The 15268-nt window shown below is 40.9% G+C and overlaps 1 protein-coding gene across 1 annotated transcript in view; it reads left to right on the top strand.

Moving 5' to 3' along the window:
• The window catches only part of LOC126234777 (chymotrypsin-like elastase family member 1), a 65563-nt gene extending 52786 nt beyond the window's left edge, over positions 1–12777 (top strand). The window contains exon 7 of the mRNA XM_049943526.1: positions 12400–12777. Coding sequence (XP_049799483.1) covers positions 12400–12543 — 144 coding nt within the window. The 3' untranslated portion in view covers positions 12544–12777. The remainder of the gene's footprint in view (positions 1–12399) is intronic.
• The last annotated feature ends 2491 nt before the right edge of the window (positions 12778–15268 follow it).

Here is a 15268-nt window from a genome sequence, read left to right as displayed (position 1 = left end):
TACGTTGAAGACTTGCGTGAAATTATTTATCACCTACGACAAATCTTACAAGTGTGGGAGTGGCAAAACGTGGGTCCAACTCATGCAGGATCAAATGTCTTTGCCAAACTGTTACCTACTATGGCTAATGACCTGTAACATATAACGTGTTGGTGAATGTAGTGATCCACAATCACGTAATATCAGCACTCGAAGTTATCTGAGTAGCAAAATCAGCTACTTATTTACCTTGATTGCTGAAACTTGTTAATCACATATAAGTTAAACAGAGAACGTATGTGGAACGTAGCCCTGAATACAAGTTCAAGCGTAAGCAAGAAGCTTACCACACCATGAAAATATATAAAATTTTCAGTATGCATTCAAATACGTATGGTTGAAATTGGTAAAAGCTGGGATAGGTAGAAGTTAATGAATACACAAGATTTAATGTAATAGAATAATCATATAGTTCGCCAGTAAGCCAACTATACAGTTTTTTTCCAGAGTGATTTTGGATAAACATCGAAAAAGAACACTTAACTCTTCTTTCGAAACAGTATCAAAGGTTAACAAAAGATGCCCAGACATATCACTAAAGTTGATGTATGTATATTTCGCATCTCCTCTTAAACCACTGGACCGGTTTCAGACAAATTTGATAAACGTATCCCTTACTCTCGAGCAACAACTGCCGACGGTCAAGAACCACCTTACTACCAAAGCTAGGAGCTATAACGTAATAAACAATGAGATGCGTGTAAAACTGCTACAACATGCATGGCGCTTAAATTAATACTTCTGCGCTGCTAACTCTATTCGCAATAAAGTTCACCGACAGAACCCATATACACTGCTAAATGCACTTACAAACTTGTATCATGGTACCGCAGATAGTGCAGCAGATATGGCGTCATAAACAGCTGCGTGAAAAACTGCAGCCTTATGCAAGACGATTAAATTTATTACTTCTTTCTTACTAACTCTACTCGCAATATATTTCGCATACACTGTTCCCATATGCCGCTGAATGTACCTACAAAGTTATATCGTTTTATGACCCATAGATCAGGAAATATGTTGTCATAAATATAGAAATGGTTGAACAACTGTTGCATCACGCATGAAGTTTAAATAGATTTTTTTACAAGTAAGACACACTATAGTCAAATCAACTTAGAGAAATTCCTGTCACCTAGCGGCGCTTTTGACAGATTTCACGTACGAAGTGCAAACGGCTTTGGGCGAAAGCAGTAGACATCTATTGAGCTATGAAGAGCCACTGCCATAGAGACATTCACGAAATTGAGTTGTAGTTACGCGAAGGAGTTGCGCCCAGCCTACATACAGAAACTGTCAGGGATCATCTCACACCGGGTGTACTGCAGGAGTATATACACTGATGCGCCACAGAAACTGGTACAGACATGCGTATTCAAATACAGAGATATGTAAACAGGCAGAATATGGCTCTGCGGTCGGCAACGCATATATAAGACAAGTGTCTGGCTCTGTTGTTAGATCGGTTACTGCTGATACAATGGCAGGTTATCAAGATTTAAGCGAGTTTGAACGAGACACGCCCCTTGTTCAGAATTGCTACAGAATGGTTCCAGGAACAGTCGGCGCACGAACGATTGGACACAGCATCTCCGAGGTAGCGATGAAGTGGGGATTTTCCCGTACGACCATTTCACGAGTCTCCCGTGAATATCAGGAATCCGGTAAAATATCGAAGCTCCGACTTGTCTGCGGCCGGAAAAAGATCCTGCAAACACGGGACCAACAACAACTGAAGAGAATCGTTCAACGTGACAGAAGTGCAACTCTTCCGCGAATTGCTGCAGATTTCAATGCTGGACCATCAACAAAGTGTTCGAACCATTCAACGAAACATCAGCGATATGAGCTTTAGGAGCCGAAGGCCCACTCATGTATCCTTGATGACTGCACGACACAAAGCTTTACGCCTCGCCTGGGCCCGTCAACACCGACATTGGACTGTTGATGACTGAAAACATGTTGCTGGTCGGACGAGTCTCGTTTGTATCGATCCGATGGACGTATATGGATATGGGAACAACTTCATAAATCCATGGATCCTGCATGTCAGTAAGGAACTGTTCAAGCTGGTGGAGGCTTTGTAATGGTGTGGGAGGTGTGCAGTTGGAGTGATATGGGACGCGTGATGCTTCTAGATACGTCTCTGACAGGTGTCACGTACGTAAGCATCCTGTCTGAGCACCTGCATTCGTTGATGTCTATTGTGCATTCCGACTGACTTGAGCAATTCCAGTAGGTCAATGCGACACGCCCCTTGTTCAGAATTGCTACAGAATGGTTCCAGGAACACTCTTTTATGTTTAAACACTTTGTGTTGTGTTGGCAGAAGAGCCAACACCGTGTTACCAATGGAGGCTGAAATGCCCGCGTTTTAGCTCACGCAGGCTGGCGTGAAGAGGGAAGAATTATACTGACGTGAGGTCTGGAACATGACAAGGAATGAGAATTCAGAAGGCGGACATAATTAGTTTGATACTTATCTTTATCTATTAATGATGAACGTCGCTCTTGACAGTACATGATTCACAATATTATCTGTTCACAATACATTACTGAATATGGCGCCTTACTAGGTCTTGGAAATGACGTAGCTGAAAGCTAGGCTAAACTGTCGTCTCTGCAAATGAGAGCGTATGTAGACAGTGAACCATCGCTAGCAAAGTCGGCTGTACAACTGGGCCGAGTGCTAGGGAGTCTCTAGACTAGACCTGACGTGTGGCGGCGCTCGGTCTGCAATCACTGATAGTGGCGACACGCGGGTCCGACGCATATTAACGGACCGCGGCCGATTTAAAGGCTACCCACCTAGCAAGTGTGGTGTCTGGCGGTGACACCACTGTCTGGCCATCAGATCTCCCAAACATGAACATTACTGAACATATCTGGGATGCCTTGCAACGTGCTGTTCAGAAGAGATCTCCACTCCCTCGTACTCTTACAGATTTATGGACAGCCTTGCAGGATTCATGGTGTCAGTTCTCTCCACCACTACTTCAGACATTAGTGGAGTCCGTGCTACGTCGTATTGTGGCACTTCTGGGAGCACGCGGGGGGCCTACACCATATTAAGCAGATGTCCCGGTTTCTTTGGCTCTTCATTGTATTATGCTACTAGTAGGTCACTTAAGTTTACGGATGCGTCTTCTGGAGATGTATTAAGACCAACACTTGTTCGGAATCAGAATTTGAATAAAGACACGTGCCTACATCTGCGATTTGTCCTTAAAAACTCCCGAAAACGGAACAACACAGCTCCCGATTATGTGAGGCGAGCGCAAGGCTGGCTGAAAACTGCGATCTTACCAAAGTTGCAATCCTTGCTGGTCAGATGCCCTCGTATTCACTCTAGACAAAATGTATGCAAGAGTGTTTGCTGTATCATGCTGCTGCGGGCGACGACGAGGAGGAAGAAGCTCTGAATCAGGCGGTGCCGAAGCACGCTGCGTCTCGCGAAACGTGGCGGAAACAGAGCGAAACTTGCCGCGTTCCGTTTGGCAAAGCCGGACGAAGCCCGTTAGTTCGTGCTAACGGACTCTTGTATTTACTCGCTTTTGGCATCAGTACCTAGCGAGGAAAGTGATTTCCTTGACCACACATTCACATTTAGAAGCATTCTTGCCAGCTCTGAGACCGCAGTGCGTATTTGTCGAGGTTTGGAACTAATCACGTGTCTCGCCCAAAAATTGTACCCTGACATGGAGTGATTTATATGACTATTTATCGGGGGCATTACCGTCAAGTGCGGGAGGGATCTTGGAGCATCGTTTTGGTGCCCCAGGTGAGCGAGTATCGATAACAGGCGGGCTGGGGCCACTAGGAAAACAGCTCCAGGACACGAGGAAGGCCCACAAGTCACAGATAGCCAACCGCGCGACGCTTGTTTACAGCGAGGCACGGGACAGAATGCACGCGAGGCCTCTTCGTCATATCACAGTTGTGAACCTGGAAGAGTGAAGGTGTCCAGCACGAGTCTTATGGAAGTCAATCGCAAAGAGTTGTTTTCCCTCATTAGGCTGACGCGGATCTCGTGGATACATATAGTGATTCTTCCATCGTTAATGCGACGAATGAAATACGTTTTGTGAATGAATATAGTGTTCTTCCGTAAGTAACATATGACGAGAACTGTATGTAGTTTGTAGTAATAATTGAGGATGTGCACCCTTCGAATAGCGCTGTAATATATAGTTGGGAGCCTGTCACAGACGAGATGGCACGCGGGAAGTTACCGCACGTTACTAAATACGTCCCTCATATGGAGGTACAAAATATAGAGGATATGAAGAAAGTGACATCTCTTTTCAGCACGCAAACGGCGTCACTGATGACCAGTTTTAATCGTGATTACGTGTTCAACACCGATCAAACAGAATGCGAGTATCGGGAGAATATTCGACGCACGTTACCGCATAAGGGAGAAAACGAACCCTTGTCGCAGTTGGTAGTAAAAACAAGCTAACACATTCGTACACGGCGCAATATGACATCACAGCCTCTGGAAAAGTTTTGCCTAAGGTTTACCTGTGTTTACAAGAAACTAATGTTACATTGCTCCTCGGCTTATAGAAGAGGTCAATCGTTTAACCGACTCGTTGAAAAATGTTTGCATTACCTGCTCCAAATCCGGGAAACTGACGAATGCGATTTACAGAACATTTCTTGAGACTGTTTTAAAACCATACTCTTCTGATAACACGTTTTGTCTAATATTGGGTTTCTGGAGTGGACAAATTAACACTACAATGTACGACACAATGTTTATAGATGGCGAGGGTCAGCAGACGTGCACAGCAAACGTAATACCGCCAAGCTGCACACCTGTGTGCCAGCCGTGTGATGTTTATTTCTATGGCCAGGTTAAAATCTTTATTTCTAGGCTTCAGAACTGCAGTGTGCTTCTGGAAACCCAATGGGAATTGCACAACCGCAAGGATTTTTCAAAATGGTTCAAATGGCTCTGAGCACTATGGGACTCAACTGCTGAGGTCATTAGTCCCCTAGAACTTAGAACTAGTTAAACCTAACTAACCTAAGGACATCACACACATCCATGCCCGAGGCAGGATTCGAACCTGCGACCGTAGCGGTCTCGCGGTTCCAGACTGCAGCGCCAGAACCGCGCGGCCACTTCGGCCGGCTAAGGATTTTTCAGGCAATGATATCGAATGCGTGGTAAGCATCAAAATTAATTCCCAAAAAAGACATATTTTAAAATGTAAACCAAGTTTGTTTTTCGCGCACTCTTCGGAAGGTACAGTGTAGCTGTCGAAAGAATGCATTCATTAGATGTTCTTGGTGCCGTGAGTATATTTGTTTCGAATGTTTATATGACAAGTACCATCCACCTAGTTGTTTGAAGAAAAGTGAGGACACGTAACAATGACTGGAAGAGCCATTGTAAAGTGACCTGGAGTAGCAATTTAGTTGTTTACTATCCCAAAAGGTTTGACAAATTTATTTGCCTACCTTATTATTATCATTCTTTATTGATTTACTTACCTTATTAACCCTCCTATCCCTATCAATTGAGATATGGAAAAATACAAACGAAAAAAAAAGAACATCCGCTAGGTTTCTTAGAGATTCGAATCCGTGTTCTCCGATTCTCAGCCAGTTACTTTGGCCGTTGCGCTATCGGTGCTGGAGGCGAAAAGTGTTTACCAGGTGGGTACAGAAACGGCAGTTGAAAAAATTTCTTACCACGATTTCTGGAAAAGTATGCGTTTGCGGACCCCATACCTGATGAGGAAAAATGCTCTATTTACAATTCTCTATCGATGCCTCCAATTTTGAGTCGATTGCTCGTCATAACCTTTAGGGGTGATTTTCTCAAAATTGCGGGGGTGTTGACCAAAAATATCTTAGATTCCTTCGTTTTAGGTTGTGCACAAGCGACCTGCCAAATTTGAGCCGAATCGGTTGGCCGTGTCTGAGGCCTTACCCTTGTCAGTAGACAACGGTACGAACTTCACCAACCCAATTTGCTCTATTACTATTTGCTAAAGAGCTACGAATTGCGGAACGTTAGGATTCGAAGACTTGTTCGTAGAGTTTGAAGAGGGATTAAATAACACGTGATGAAGGTGACAGAATAAGAGCCAAAATACACACTTATCGTGACTAGACTCCACACACATTGTCATTTAAGTCGACATATGGAGAAGTAGAGAACAAACTGTACAAGTATGTAAAGATTTCTTCAAATAAATGTAAAGTTAAGAGATAAATCAAACAAATTTCGAAAATGTTGCTTCAAACCTAGCGCCATATAAGGTTTTTAATGAAGGTTGAGTTAAAAAATCTCCAGGTGCTTCTGTGAAATTGACTAAAACAAAAATAAACTGCAAATTTTTCTACATAATGTTAAGGAAGGAAGACAGCTCTCCAAAACTGCAATTTTTGTACCTTACGAAGATTGAGAACAGACGTAAAAAGCTACACCAATCTGTCGCCTGAGAAGGAGTGAAAATACTAATTTCATTTATTGCCAACGTATAGAGAATTACATTTTAGTCAGCAAAGGTGGTGCCAGAAAATGAAGAAGAACTCAAAACGAAAGCGCAGTTTGGCAACAAAAATTAGAATCTTAGAATTTAGCTTTTGCCGACCACCATGCAGTACTGGCAGGAGACATAGCAGTGCCAATAAAATAGAAAACAACACTATGAAAATAATTGTAGATAAAAGAGATCTTAAAATATAGTATACGAAAACAGAATATAAATAACGGGTATGTATAAAAAGTGCCACGATTTCCTCCTGGAGCTAGAGTTACCGAAAAAGGAAGACAGGTAATAAACATCACTTTTTGCAGTAATTTCCATCTGTCTGTTACAAGTGGACACTATAATCAGTGTCGGTGCTGCTGGTGGCTACCACGCATCCTGACATTTTTCAGTTATTACTCGCAATAAATCACGCACACTTTCTAATACACCTAGCTCCATTCGCTTGAGATCACATGCTAATCTTTTTGACCCTACGAGTATGCCACCGTCAGTTCCTGCCCATACAATGACAGTGAAGCGATACAGCTACGTCCGTGATTGCTCGAGGATTTTCAACGCCTCACACGGGGGTGTTGTGGTAATTTACTATGGCATCTGCTATGAATCATCTATAAATAATTGTTTGAAAGAAATTTCCGCCATTTGACTGTTACTTGTTGATTTATTAACAGTTAAATGGCTGAAATTACTTTCAAATAATTCTATGTGACTGTTGTCCCCCAAGAAGGAAAGATCATTATCTACCAATAAAATGCAGGCATAAACTGAGATCTTTGACGGCTCATACCTAAACAATTATTAGTTTTCGGTCATATCACTACAGTAACTTTTCTTCTAGTTTTCACCGATACTACAGCCTGTAGGACTATGAGACTGGTCTTTTTTTTTCTTTTAGATACCATGTATAAACGTGCACCAGACATCATACACATATCTCAAGGAGGATGAAAATAGCCTTTAATTTGACAAAAGATGTGTACAAAAACAAATATATCTACACTCAATTAGAGTTTCAGTATGTTACAGTAATAGAAACAGAATGATTATATGCAGCTGACAGTCTGAATTTGACTGAGAGCGAAAACAGGAAACGTGTAGAAGAAGTAGAGGAAAATTGTAATAAAATACTGGTGTCAACAAAACAAAATCGTAAATACAGGAAAAGAAGTAATGAAGATATGTTCGAGAACACAGAGAAACTAAAAATAACGAGAAGAAAACTTAGAACGAGAATTTATGGCCATCTGATTCGGATGAATGCAAACAGATTATGCAAGAGAATTCAACCGGGAAAAGTCGCTCTGCTGCAAGATGCCCCAAGATGTGAAAGAGATCGAGATTGAAGAACATGAAATTGTGAACATAGGTATTTTCCAAAACAAGGTTTTACATTGCCTTCTCCAGGGAAAACCAGAAAAAGAAAATTGGAGAAAATTATCTAGAAATTCGGAAACTTATTGGGAGAACCTGGAGAACAAGATGTAGATATATACAGTTTCCGCAGGAGAATCAAATCAATATTTTTAAAAGTTTTTCTTGTTAACGCACGTTTCCGTTTGGAGATCTAATAGTACGAACATTTACGTTCGGTAAATTTTCATTCGTGTGGGAAATTTCTCACAAAATGCGGAACAATTAATAAAGATCGACTGCAAGAGGATGCAGAAGACAATGGAAACCACAGCATTAAAGATAATGACCTCTCCATTGGCTAAGTATCTAAGACTAGCCTCTCATTAGTATCTCCGTTAGGGGACTGCAAAGGGGGAAGAAACCATGAAAAAATTATTGAATGAATAACCAAAGGATAACATTCTCGGTGTTAGAACGTGGAATGTCAGGAACGCGAACCCGGTAGAACATCTGAAAAGGAAAATGCAAATGCTTTGTCCAGATACTGTTGGGATTAGTGAAGTGAAAATGAAAGAAGATTAAGATATCATGTGGGGAGCGTAGAGAGTTGCATCAACAGCAGCAGAAAATGGTATCACCGAATTCGGATTCGTTATTAATGGGAAGTTGCGTTAGGAAGTGAATTTATTTGAACAAATTGATGTTAGGATTGTTCTCATCGAATCGATAGAAAACCAGCACCAAGAACCGTGTTTTAGGTATACACGCCAAAGGAACAAGGAGCAGATGATAACTTAGAGAAAATATATGACGCCAGTGAACAGGTAACTCAGTATGTAAAGAAGATGATAATGGCATGGGGACGAGGGACTGTAACGTGCGACCTGTGGAAGATATAACTAGGGTAGAGTAGGTTGGAATATGTCCATCAAGTAACTGAGGTCGTTGGGTGGAAGTGGTTCTCTGGGGCGAGGAAGTCGTGGCGGGCCGCATCAAAACTGTCATAAGACTGATGACCTGGAAAAGAAAAAACAAATAATAATAATAATTTGTACATTGTGTGAGATCGAGAGGCAAGCATGAACACTGCACTCGTACATAATTTGTGTTTTGATAAGAGTAAAAGTAAAAGCTACTGGTGTCACTCAGTTGAAACTGATGGAAGATAAAGATTTCTGATCGGACGAATAAACTAATTTTTATCTGCGTAACAAATGCAGACCATGAAACAACAGCTGAACTGCACAGAGTTGTAGTATTCTCCGTCAAATTGATGCTGTTTTCGATAATAGGAGACTTTTCTTCAAGGAAAGTGAAGCCAAAACAGACTTAACCCTAATCCTGTGAACCATCCTTCACATTAACGTTCTAACCAAGACATCTAGTAACTTCTGAGTGAAATGTTTCAAGGTTATGCCTGAGACTGGTCATTTAATGATGGCTTTTAGTAAGTATCTATAAGAGATAACTACCAAAAAGTATAAGACTTTCCGTCATTTTATCTTTGCACTATTGTTTCTTCAAATTTTTTATGGTTAATTAGTTCTGTAGAGTTCCTCATAATTGAATGGGACAGTCTTCAACAGCGCGACCGCTACAGTCGCAGGTTCGAATCCTGCCTCGGGCATGGATGTGTGTGATGTCCTTAGTTAGGTTAAAGTAGTTCTAAGGTCTAGGGGATTGATGACCTAAGAAGTTCCATAGTGCTTAGAGCCATTTGAACCATTTAGAACTGAATGGGACGCGGGGAGATTTTATTTTGTGGTGTCAATATGATAAATCTGTCACACATCCGGAGAGCTTTACTAGGCTGTTGGAGGCAGTACGCCTTATTCCAATCTTTTAACTAACTGACTTATCGAGCCGATTATAGGCGAACCTACAGATTAACGAGGATTCGGAATCACGATACAGATCGCCATTTTTCACGTTATCAAATATTTATCAAGGTGAAAGATATAGTAAGTAACAGACAAAAATGCAGGGACTGATCGTGAAACGGAGGCAGGACTTTTGGATCCATAGTCGAACACTTTACAATATTTTTAGCAAACACTGTATTGACATTTTATTTTGCTTAGAAATACTTTTCATGAAACAGTATTAATTCCATGTAAGAAACTTTTTACAATACAACGAATGGAAAAGTAATTTCACTGTCATAAATCTAGGAGCAGTAGATTCCATATGTTACTTTCGTCTTCTGATTTTTTATGAATAAAAAATTCTTCTGTCTTATTAGGATAATGATACTTTTTTAAAAACTGTTCTTACATTCTTCAGTCTCTTCTAAAGCAATGTTCATAGATCGGCACTCACAAATCATATGTGTCGAATAGAGTACAAATGAAGTCATTTAGCGCACGGTGCTCATCAGTGTTCAATAGTTATGGTGTAATATTGTTCTTCCACGTAAGATACATTAATTTTATGCTATAAGTTGCTTATGAAATATTATTTTCTACTTCCTGCCAAATTTTCTGTTGCGATCTCGCCTAGTCTATTCGTTAGAAAATCCAATTTTTGCGTAGGGTTTGTAATTCTCCGTTGAGCCCAATTCTGTTTCACACAACACATAGAGCCACCGAGCCACATACCAGTTTTACATTAACAAGAGAGGTCTGCAAAAACACTTGTATGCGTCGTGCTGCGTGCTACGAGTATCCATCACTCTTACTCGGTACATAAATACGAGAAGCCTGTAGTTTCCGTTATTTACAGTGGAACTGCTATTTCTGTCGTTATTTTGTATATATAAGACTAAAGCTAATGCTTATTTCAGCCACCAAAATAATAAGCCAATAACTAATTTGAAACTAAATAAAAATAAACGCATAGCTACGAGTCCTTGCAAATTACAAAAAGTATGAAGAAGTTTTAATATTTTTGTGGGATCTAAAATTTAAAAACCTCTCCCACACCGGCCTGATTTAGCTTCACTGATCAGGATAGTAAAAAAGATGCGTATATAAGGGGAATTTTCATTCACAAAGCAGGCTTATCACATTCACACAGTTCAATACTGTTCTATCCTGATTAAACTGAGCTTAACTTAAATTCCATAAGGCAGTGAAGCAATTTCGAAGTCTCGGTGCGACGAAAATTGTCAGTCGATTTCCTAAAAACATTTGTAATAATTATTAACTTTCAGTGATGACATAGGGAAGACCGGAGATCTGCTGGTAAGACCGTGTTAGCCGATTTATTGGAAGTAAATCAGACGTTCCCCACTGATTCCGTGCAACACAGCGTAGTAAGCAGACACTGTCAATAATAATCAGTTAAATAATACGCGAACACACTTACTTTAGTTTAGTTCATGTATTAAATTCCTTCTCATACAGAATCTCATCAAGATGGCGACTAGCTCAACAATACATACATAGACATCTTCGTTCTTTCACGGCTAATCGGCAAGATCCTTCATTCTTTTCATAAGAGAAAACATAGATAGCATAGAAGCTATTCCATGGAGTAAACGCACGCTCCAAGGAATAACAGGGCTTGAAACTGCTTTGCATTGATAGTCATAGTATATTAAACTTTAGGAATCGGTAAGATAAGAAGAGATATTTCCAGATATGTACTGAGTTATATAATTCATAAAAATTTCTGAAAATATCGCGGAGAGACCGCTGCAAGAGACATTACAAAGTGACAATAACGCTGAATGATATACTTACTTTTCTAGTGACAGACGGTTATCCCCAGGAGAGACATGAGATATATAGGGCAGTGATGATGTCTTAATGACCAGACAGTACCTAAGACATTTGCTATAAACGTTGCTGCCTGTCTATGACAATTAACCCTCACAGTACCAGAAAGGTATGGTGGAGAGCTTATTATGTCCACATTTTGAAAATGTTGCGCTCTAATCAGTAACTTTACCTTTCAAAATTTAGGAAAATTATTCATTGTTTTTAAGGAATTCTTCTACCGATTACCACATATGTTTTAAAATATTCAGTTAAGCTTAACCTAAAACTATAAATCTCAGTAGTAGATGCCATTTTCCCCAGCGAATGTCGTATTCAATAATTCTAGATGCGGAGCAACTATTACAGATCAGAATCTCTTTGGAGAGTACATTGAGAGTAAAAGTCTACGACAATGAACCAAATTTTCATTTTAAAAATTTTTTGTGGTGGTCATAATGTCCGTAGTAGACGTTAATGAAAGTGCGTTGATTTTGCTAAAAGTGTGTTAAAACTTATTTTCAGGTTCCGGACACTGCTTACACCCCAGTACCTCTTTAAAAATTATGTTGCTAATAGAATTAAACAACAATCACAAATTTTGTTTCTTTTTTCAATTTTTGAAGGGTGGGCATAAAGTACCACCACCCTCCCTTGGTAATGCACATTGTGGAAAATGCCTTGGTATTGCTAGGGTTAATAACTTGCATAGCAAGTGGCAGTGGTGACTACCACTATGCATTTCTTCTGTTTACCAACGCGGTGGTCTCACAAAACTCTGTGTGTGCTGCGTACAGGGCGACGATGGAGGCCCACTGGAGCAGGACGGAGTGCTTGTCGGAATCGTCTCCTTCTCGCCGACGTCGTGCTCCACGAAAGGGGGAGCAGCAGTCTACACGAGGGTCTCCGCCTACATGGACTTCATCACCGAAAATATTTAAATGATCACTACGCCTGTGTACAAGAGGCTACTAGTGACGATGTCTGAGGATTTCAGTTTTCTCCCACACTACGAATTCTTACCAAGTACATAATCATATATGGAGCATAAAATTGTATAACTTGTAATTTTCATTGGGAAAGAAGACACTGCACACCTTGAAATCAACATATTGAGATGTACTATACTAAGAGGGAATTGTATTTTATATCTATACAATAAAAATAATAATTTCTGTGAGTAAATGTCTAACGTATAGACCATTACACCTTACCGCCGTCATTGGAGCAGACTAACCATCCAACATTCAGTTGGGATAATTACAGTTTTGTAAGTGGTGAGTGTGAGATGACACCCTGTGAAACATTACTAAATGCCTTCCCTGAAAAATTCCTAGAACACATAGTTGGGGAGTCCACTCATGATTATAACGTACTGAATCCAATAGCAACTAACAGACTAGTCGATTTAGGGCGAGTACACATAGATACTGGGATCAGCATATGTGAGACAGATTTAACAACAATGATTACCGAAGTATAAAGAGCCACTATAACAAGTCGAAGGATTTATGTCTTCAGAAAATTAGATTTCTGAATGAGGAACTCGGAACATTTAGTTGTGGAGAGAAGCTTCTAGAAGATCTGCTGTTCAGGTGTGTAACAGCAGGTGACCACCCACTTCTACCTAGTAGAACAAATCGTTTCGAGAGGGAACCTCCGCGTTATACAGTCTCTTTAAGAACATTTCCGCAGAACAGAACAGGTAGTTGGAATTGTGGGAGGTGGCCAAAATGAGCTGCTGTCAGTTACACTCGAACATATATAACTTTATTTACTTGCCCAAACATTACAGCGCAAAAATTCCAAGCTTGACTATCGACTGAATGTGTCACAAAATCTTATGGATTAAGGGCACAACCTCTTTAATTTTTATAACGGCCGAAGGCCCATGATTTAAAACATAAATACAATAAATTTTCAGAAGGCAGAAACTGCAAGATTTTATTTTTAAGTAATATTTTAAATGAGGCTGAAGGCCCAAATAATGAAAAACATGACAAGTAAGGAACCTTCAATCTTAAAACGGCTGAAGGCCCACTATTTAAAACCCAAAAACTAAAAACATACTAATTTAAACCATGGGCTATGAGCCATTAAAATAGACAATCAAACACCAATAAGAAAAGGCAGTACAGCCACCGGCATTCAGAAGTTTCCGGGGGTCAGCACTTGAAATATTAACGTTCTCTTAAGGGAGACAGGTAATCGGCACAACTACATCCGATCCGCCGGCAACCCAACCAAGAAATAGTCAACGGACCCACCGACAAGACGACTTGCTTCCCACCCGACCAGTACACAAGGAACTCCAATGCCAAAACGTAAAATATGTATCCGCCCAGCCGGCCGGTGTGGCCGTGCGGTTCTAGGCGCTTCAGTCTGGAACCGCGTGACCGCTACGGTCGCAGGTTCGAATCCTGCCTCTGGCATGGATGTGTGTGATGTCCTTAGTTAGGTATAAGTAGTCCTAAGTTCTAGGGGACTGATGACCGTAGATGTTAAGTCCTTAGTTAGGTTTAAGTAGTTCTAAGTTCTAGGGGACTGATGACCGTAGATGTTAAGTCCCATAGTGGTCAGAGCCATTTTTGTAGCCGCCCACAAGTATGTATAAGCTGTCAAAACTACACACACGTGTTGGACAGTGACAACACGGTGAGAAAAAGACATTGCCTGAATTTTACATCAGCGGCCAGGTCAGGTAACCGGAACGCTAATGGCCACAAAGTAGAAAATTCCGCTGGTGCACTTGGACTTCAAATAACCAAAATACACTTAATCTCCACCGGATGGTGGCCAAACTTTCGCCAACTCGAACACTCGCTGTTGCTCACGGGAATACGTCCAACAGCCAACCATAAAAACCAACGGCAGAATGTGAGCAGACTGGCTTCGGCAATTAAATCTCCACTGAACTCTGATGTCCTGGGTCGGTGAGCCATGAAGCTCACAGCAATCTGAACAGCTCCCACACACTCCGACACTGCGTAGAGACCGCCAGCTGGCCCGGCCTCCTGTGCCACGCGGAGATTTCCTAGCTGATCCACACCTACCGACCGACTACCCCACACCGGCTAGCGGGAAACTATAACCACCAGACCTAAGATAGCACAAGGTGCGAATATCGATACACACCGCTGCTGCCACACGTAGAAAGAGAAAGAACCACGGCATAACCGCAATAACTGCGAGAAACCAAACGCAGAGTAACAGTCAAAGTTTAAACCAATGCATAAGCCGGGGCCAACCACGGCTCACGCTGCACAACAAGTGTATAACTCACAATGGGACAATAAAAGTACATGGAGAGATTGTGAATTGAACACTTTTGGTTGCCAAGAGGACAATGATTGGAACTTACAGTAATTACTGTAACGGATTCTTATCGAAAGACGCTCACAAAGCAAAAGGAAATGATGATGATATTTAAAAGGCGTTAGTATCATAGAAGTTACTGTGCAGACATGGTTGACACAGGAAAGGAAACTGAGACCAGTAAACTAAAAGCAGAAATGCTTGACGCTGTTTAAAATGCTCCTCAAGAATTTAAAATCCACGAATATTGCCTGAACACTCCAAACATAAACGGTATTTTTTGTTTATTTGCTATTTCCTTTTAGCTTGTTATCCATAAACGTGGGGCATTCAGTAAGTAATGTAACACTC

This window comes from Schistocerca nitens, chromosome 2 (genome assembly GCF_023898315.1).
Source record: "Schistocerca nitens isolate TAMUIC-IGC-003100 chromosome 2, iqSchNite1.1, whole genome shotgun sequence".
NCBI classification, from domain to species: domain Eukaryota; kingdom Metazoa; phylum Arthropoda; class Insecta; order Orthoptera; family Acrididae; genus Schistocerca; species Schistocerca nitens.
This window is presented reverse-complemented; position numbering and strand designations above follow the sequence as displayed.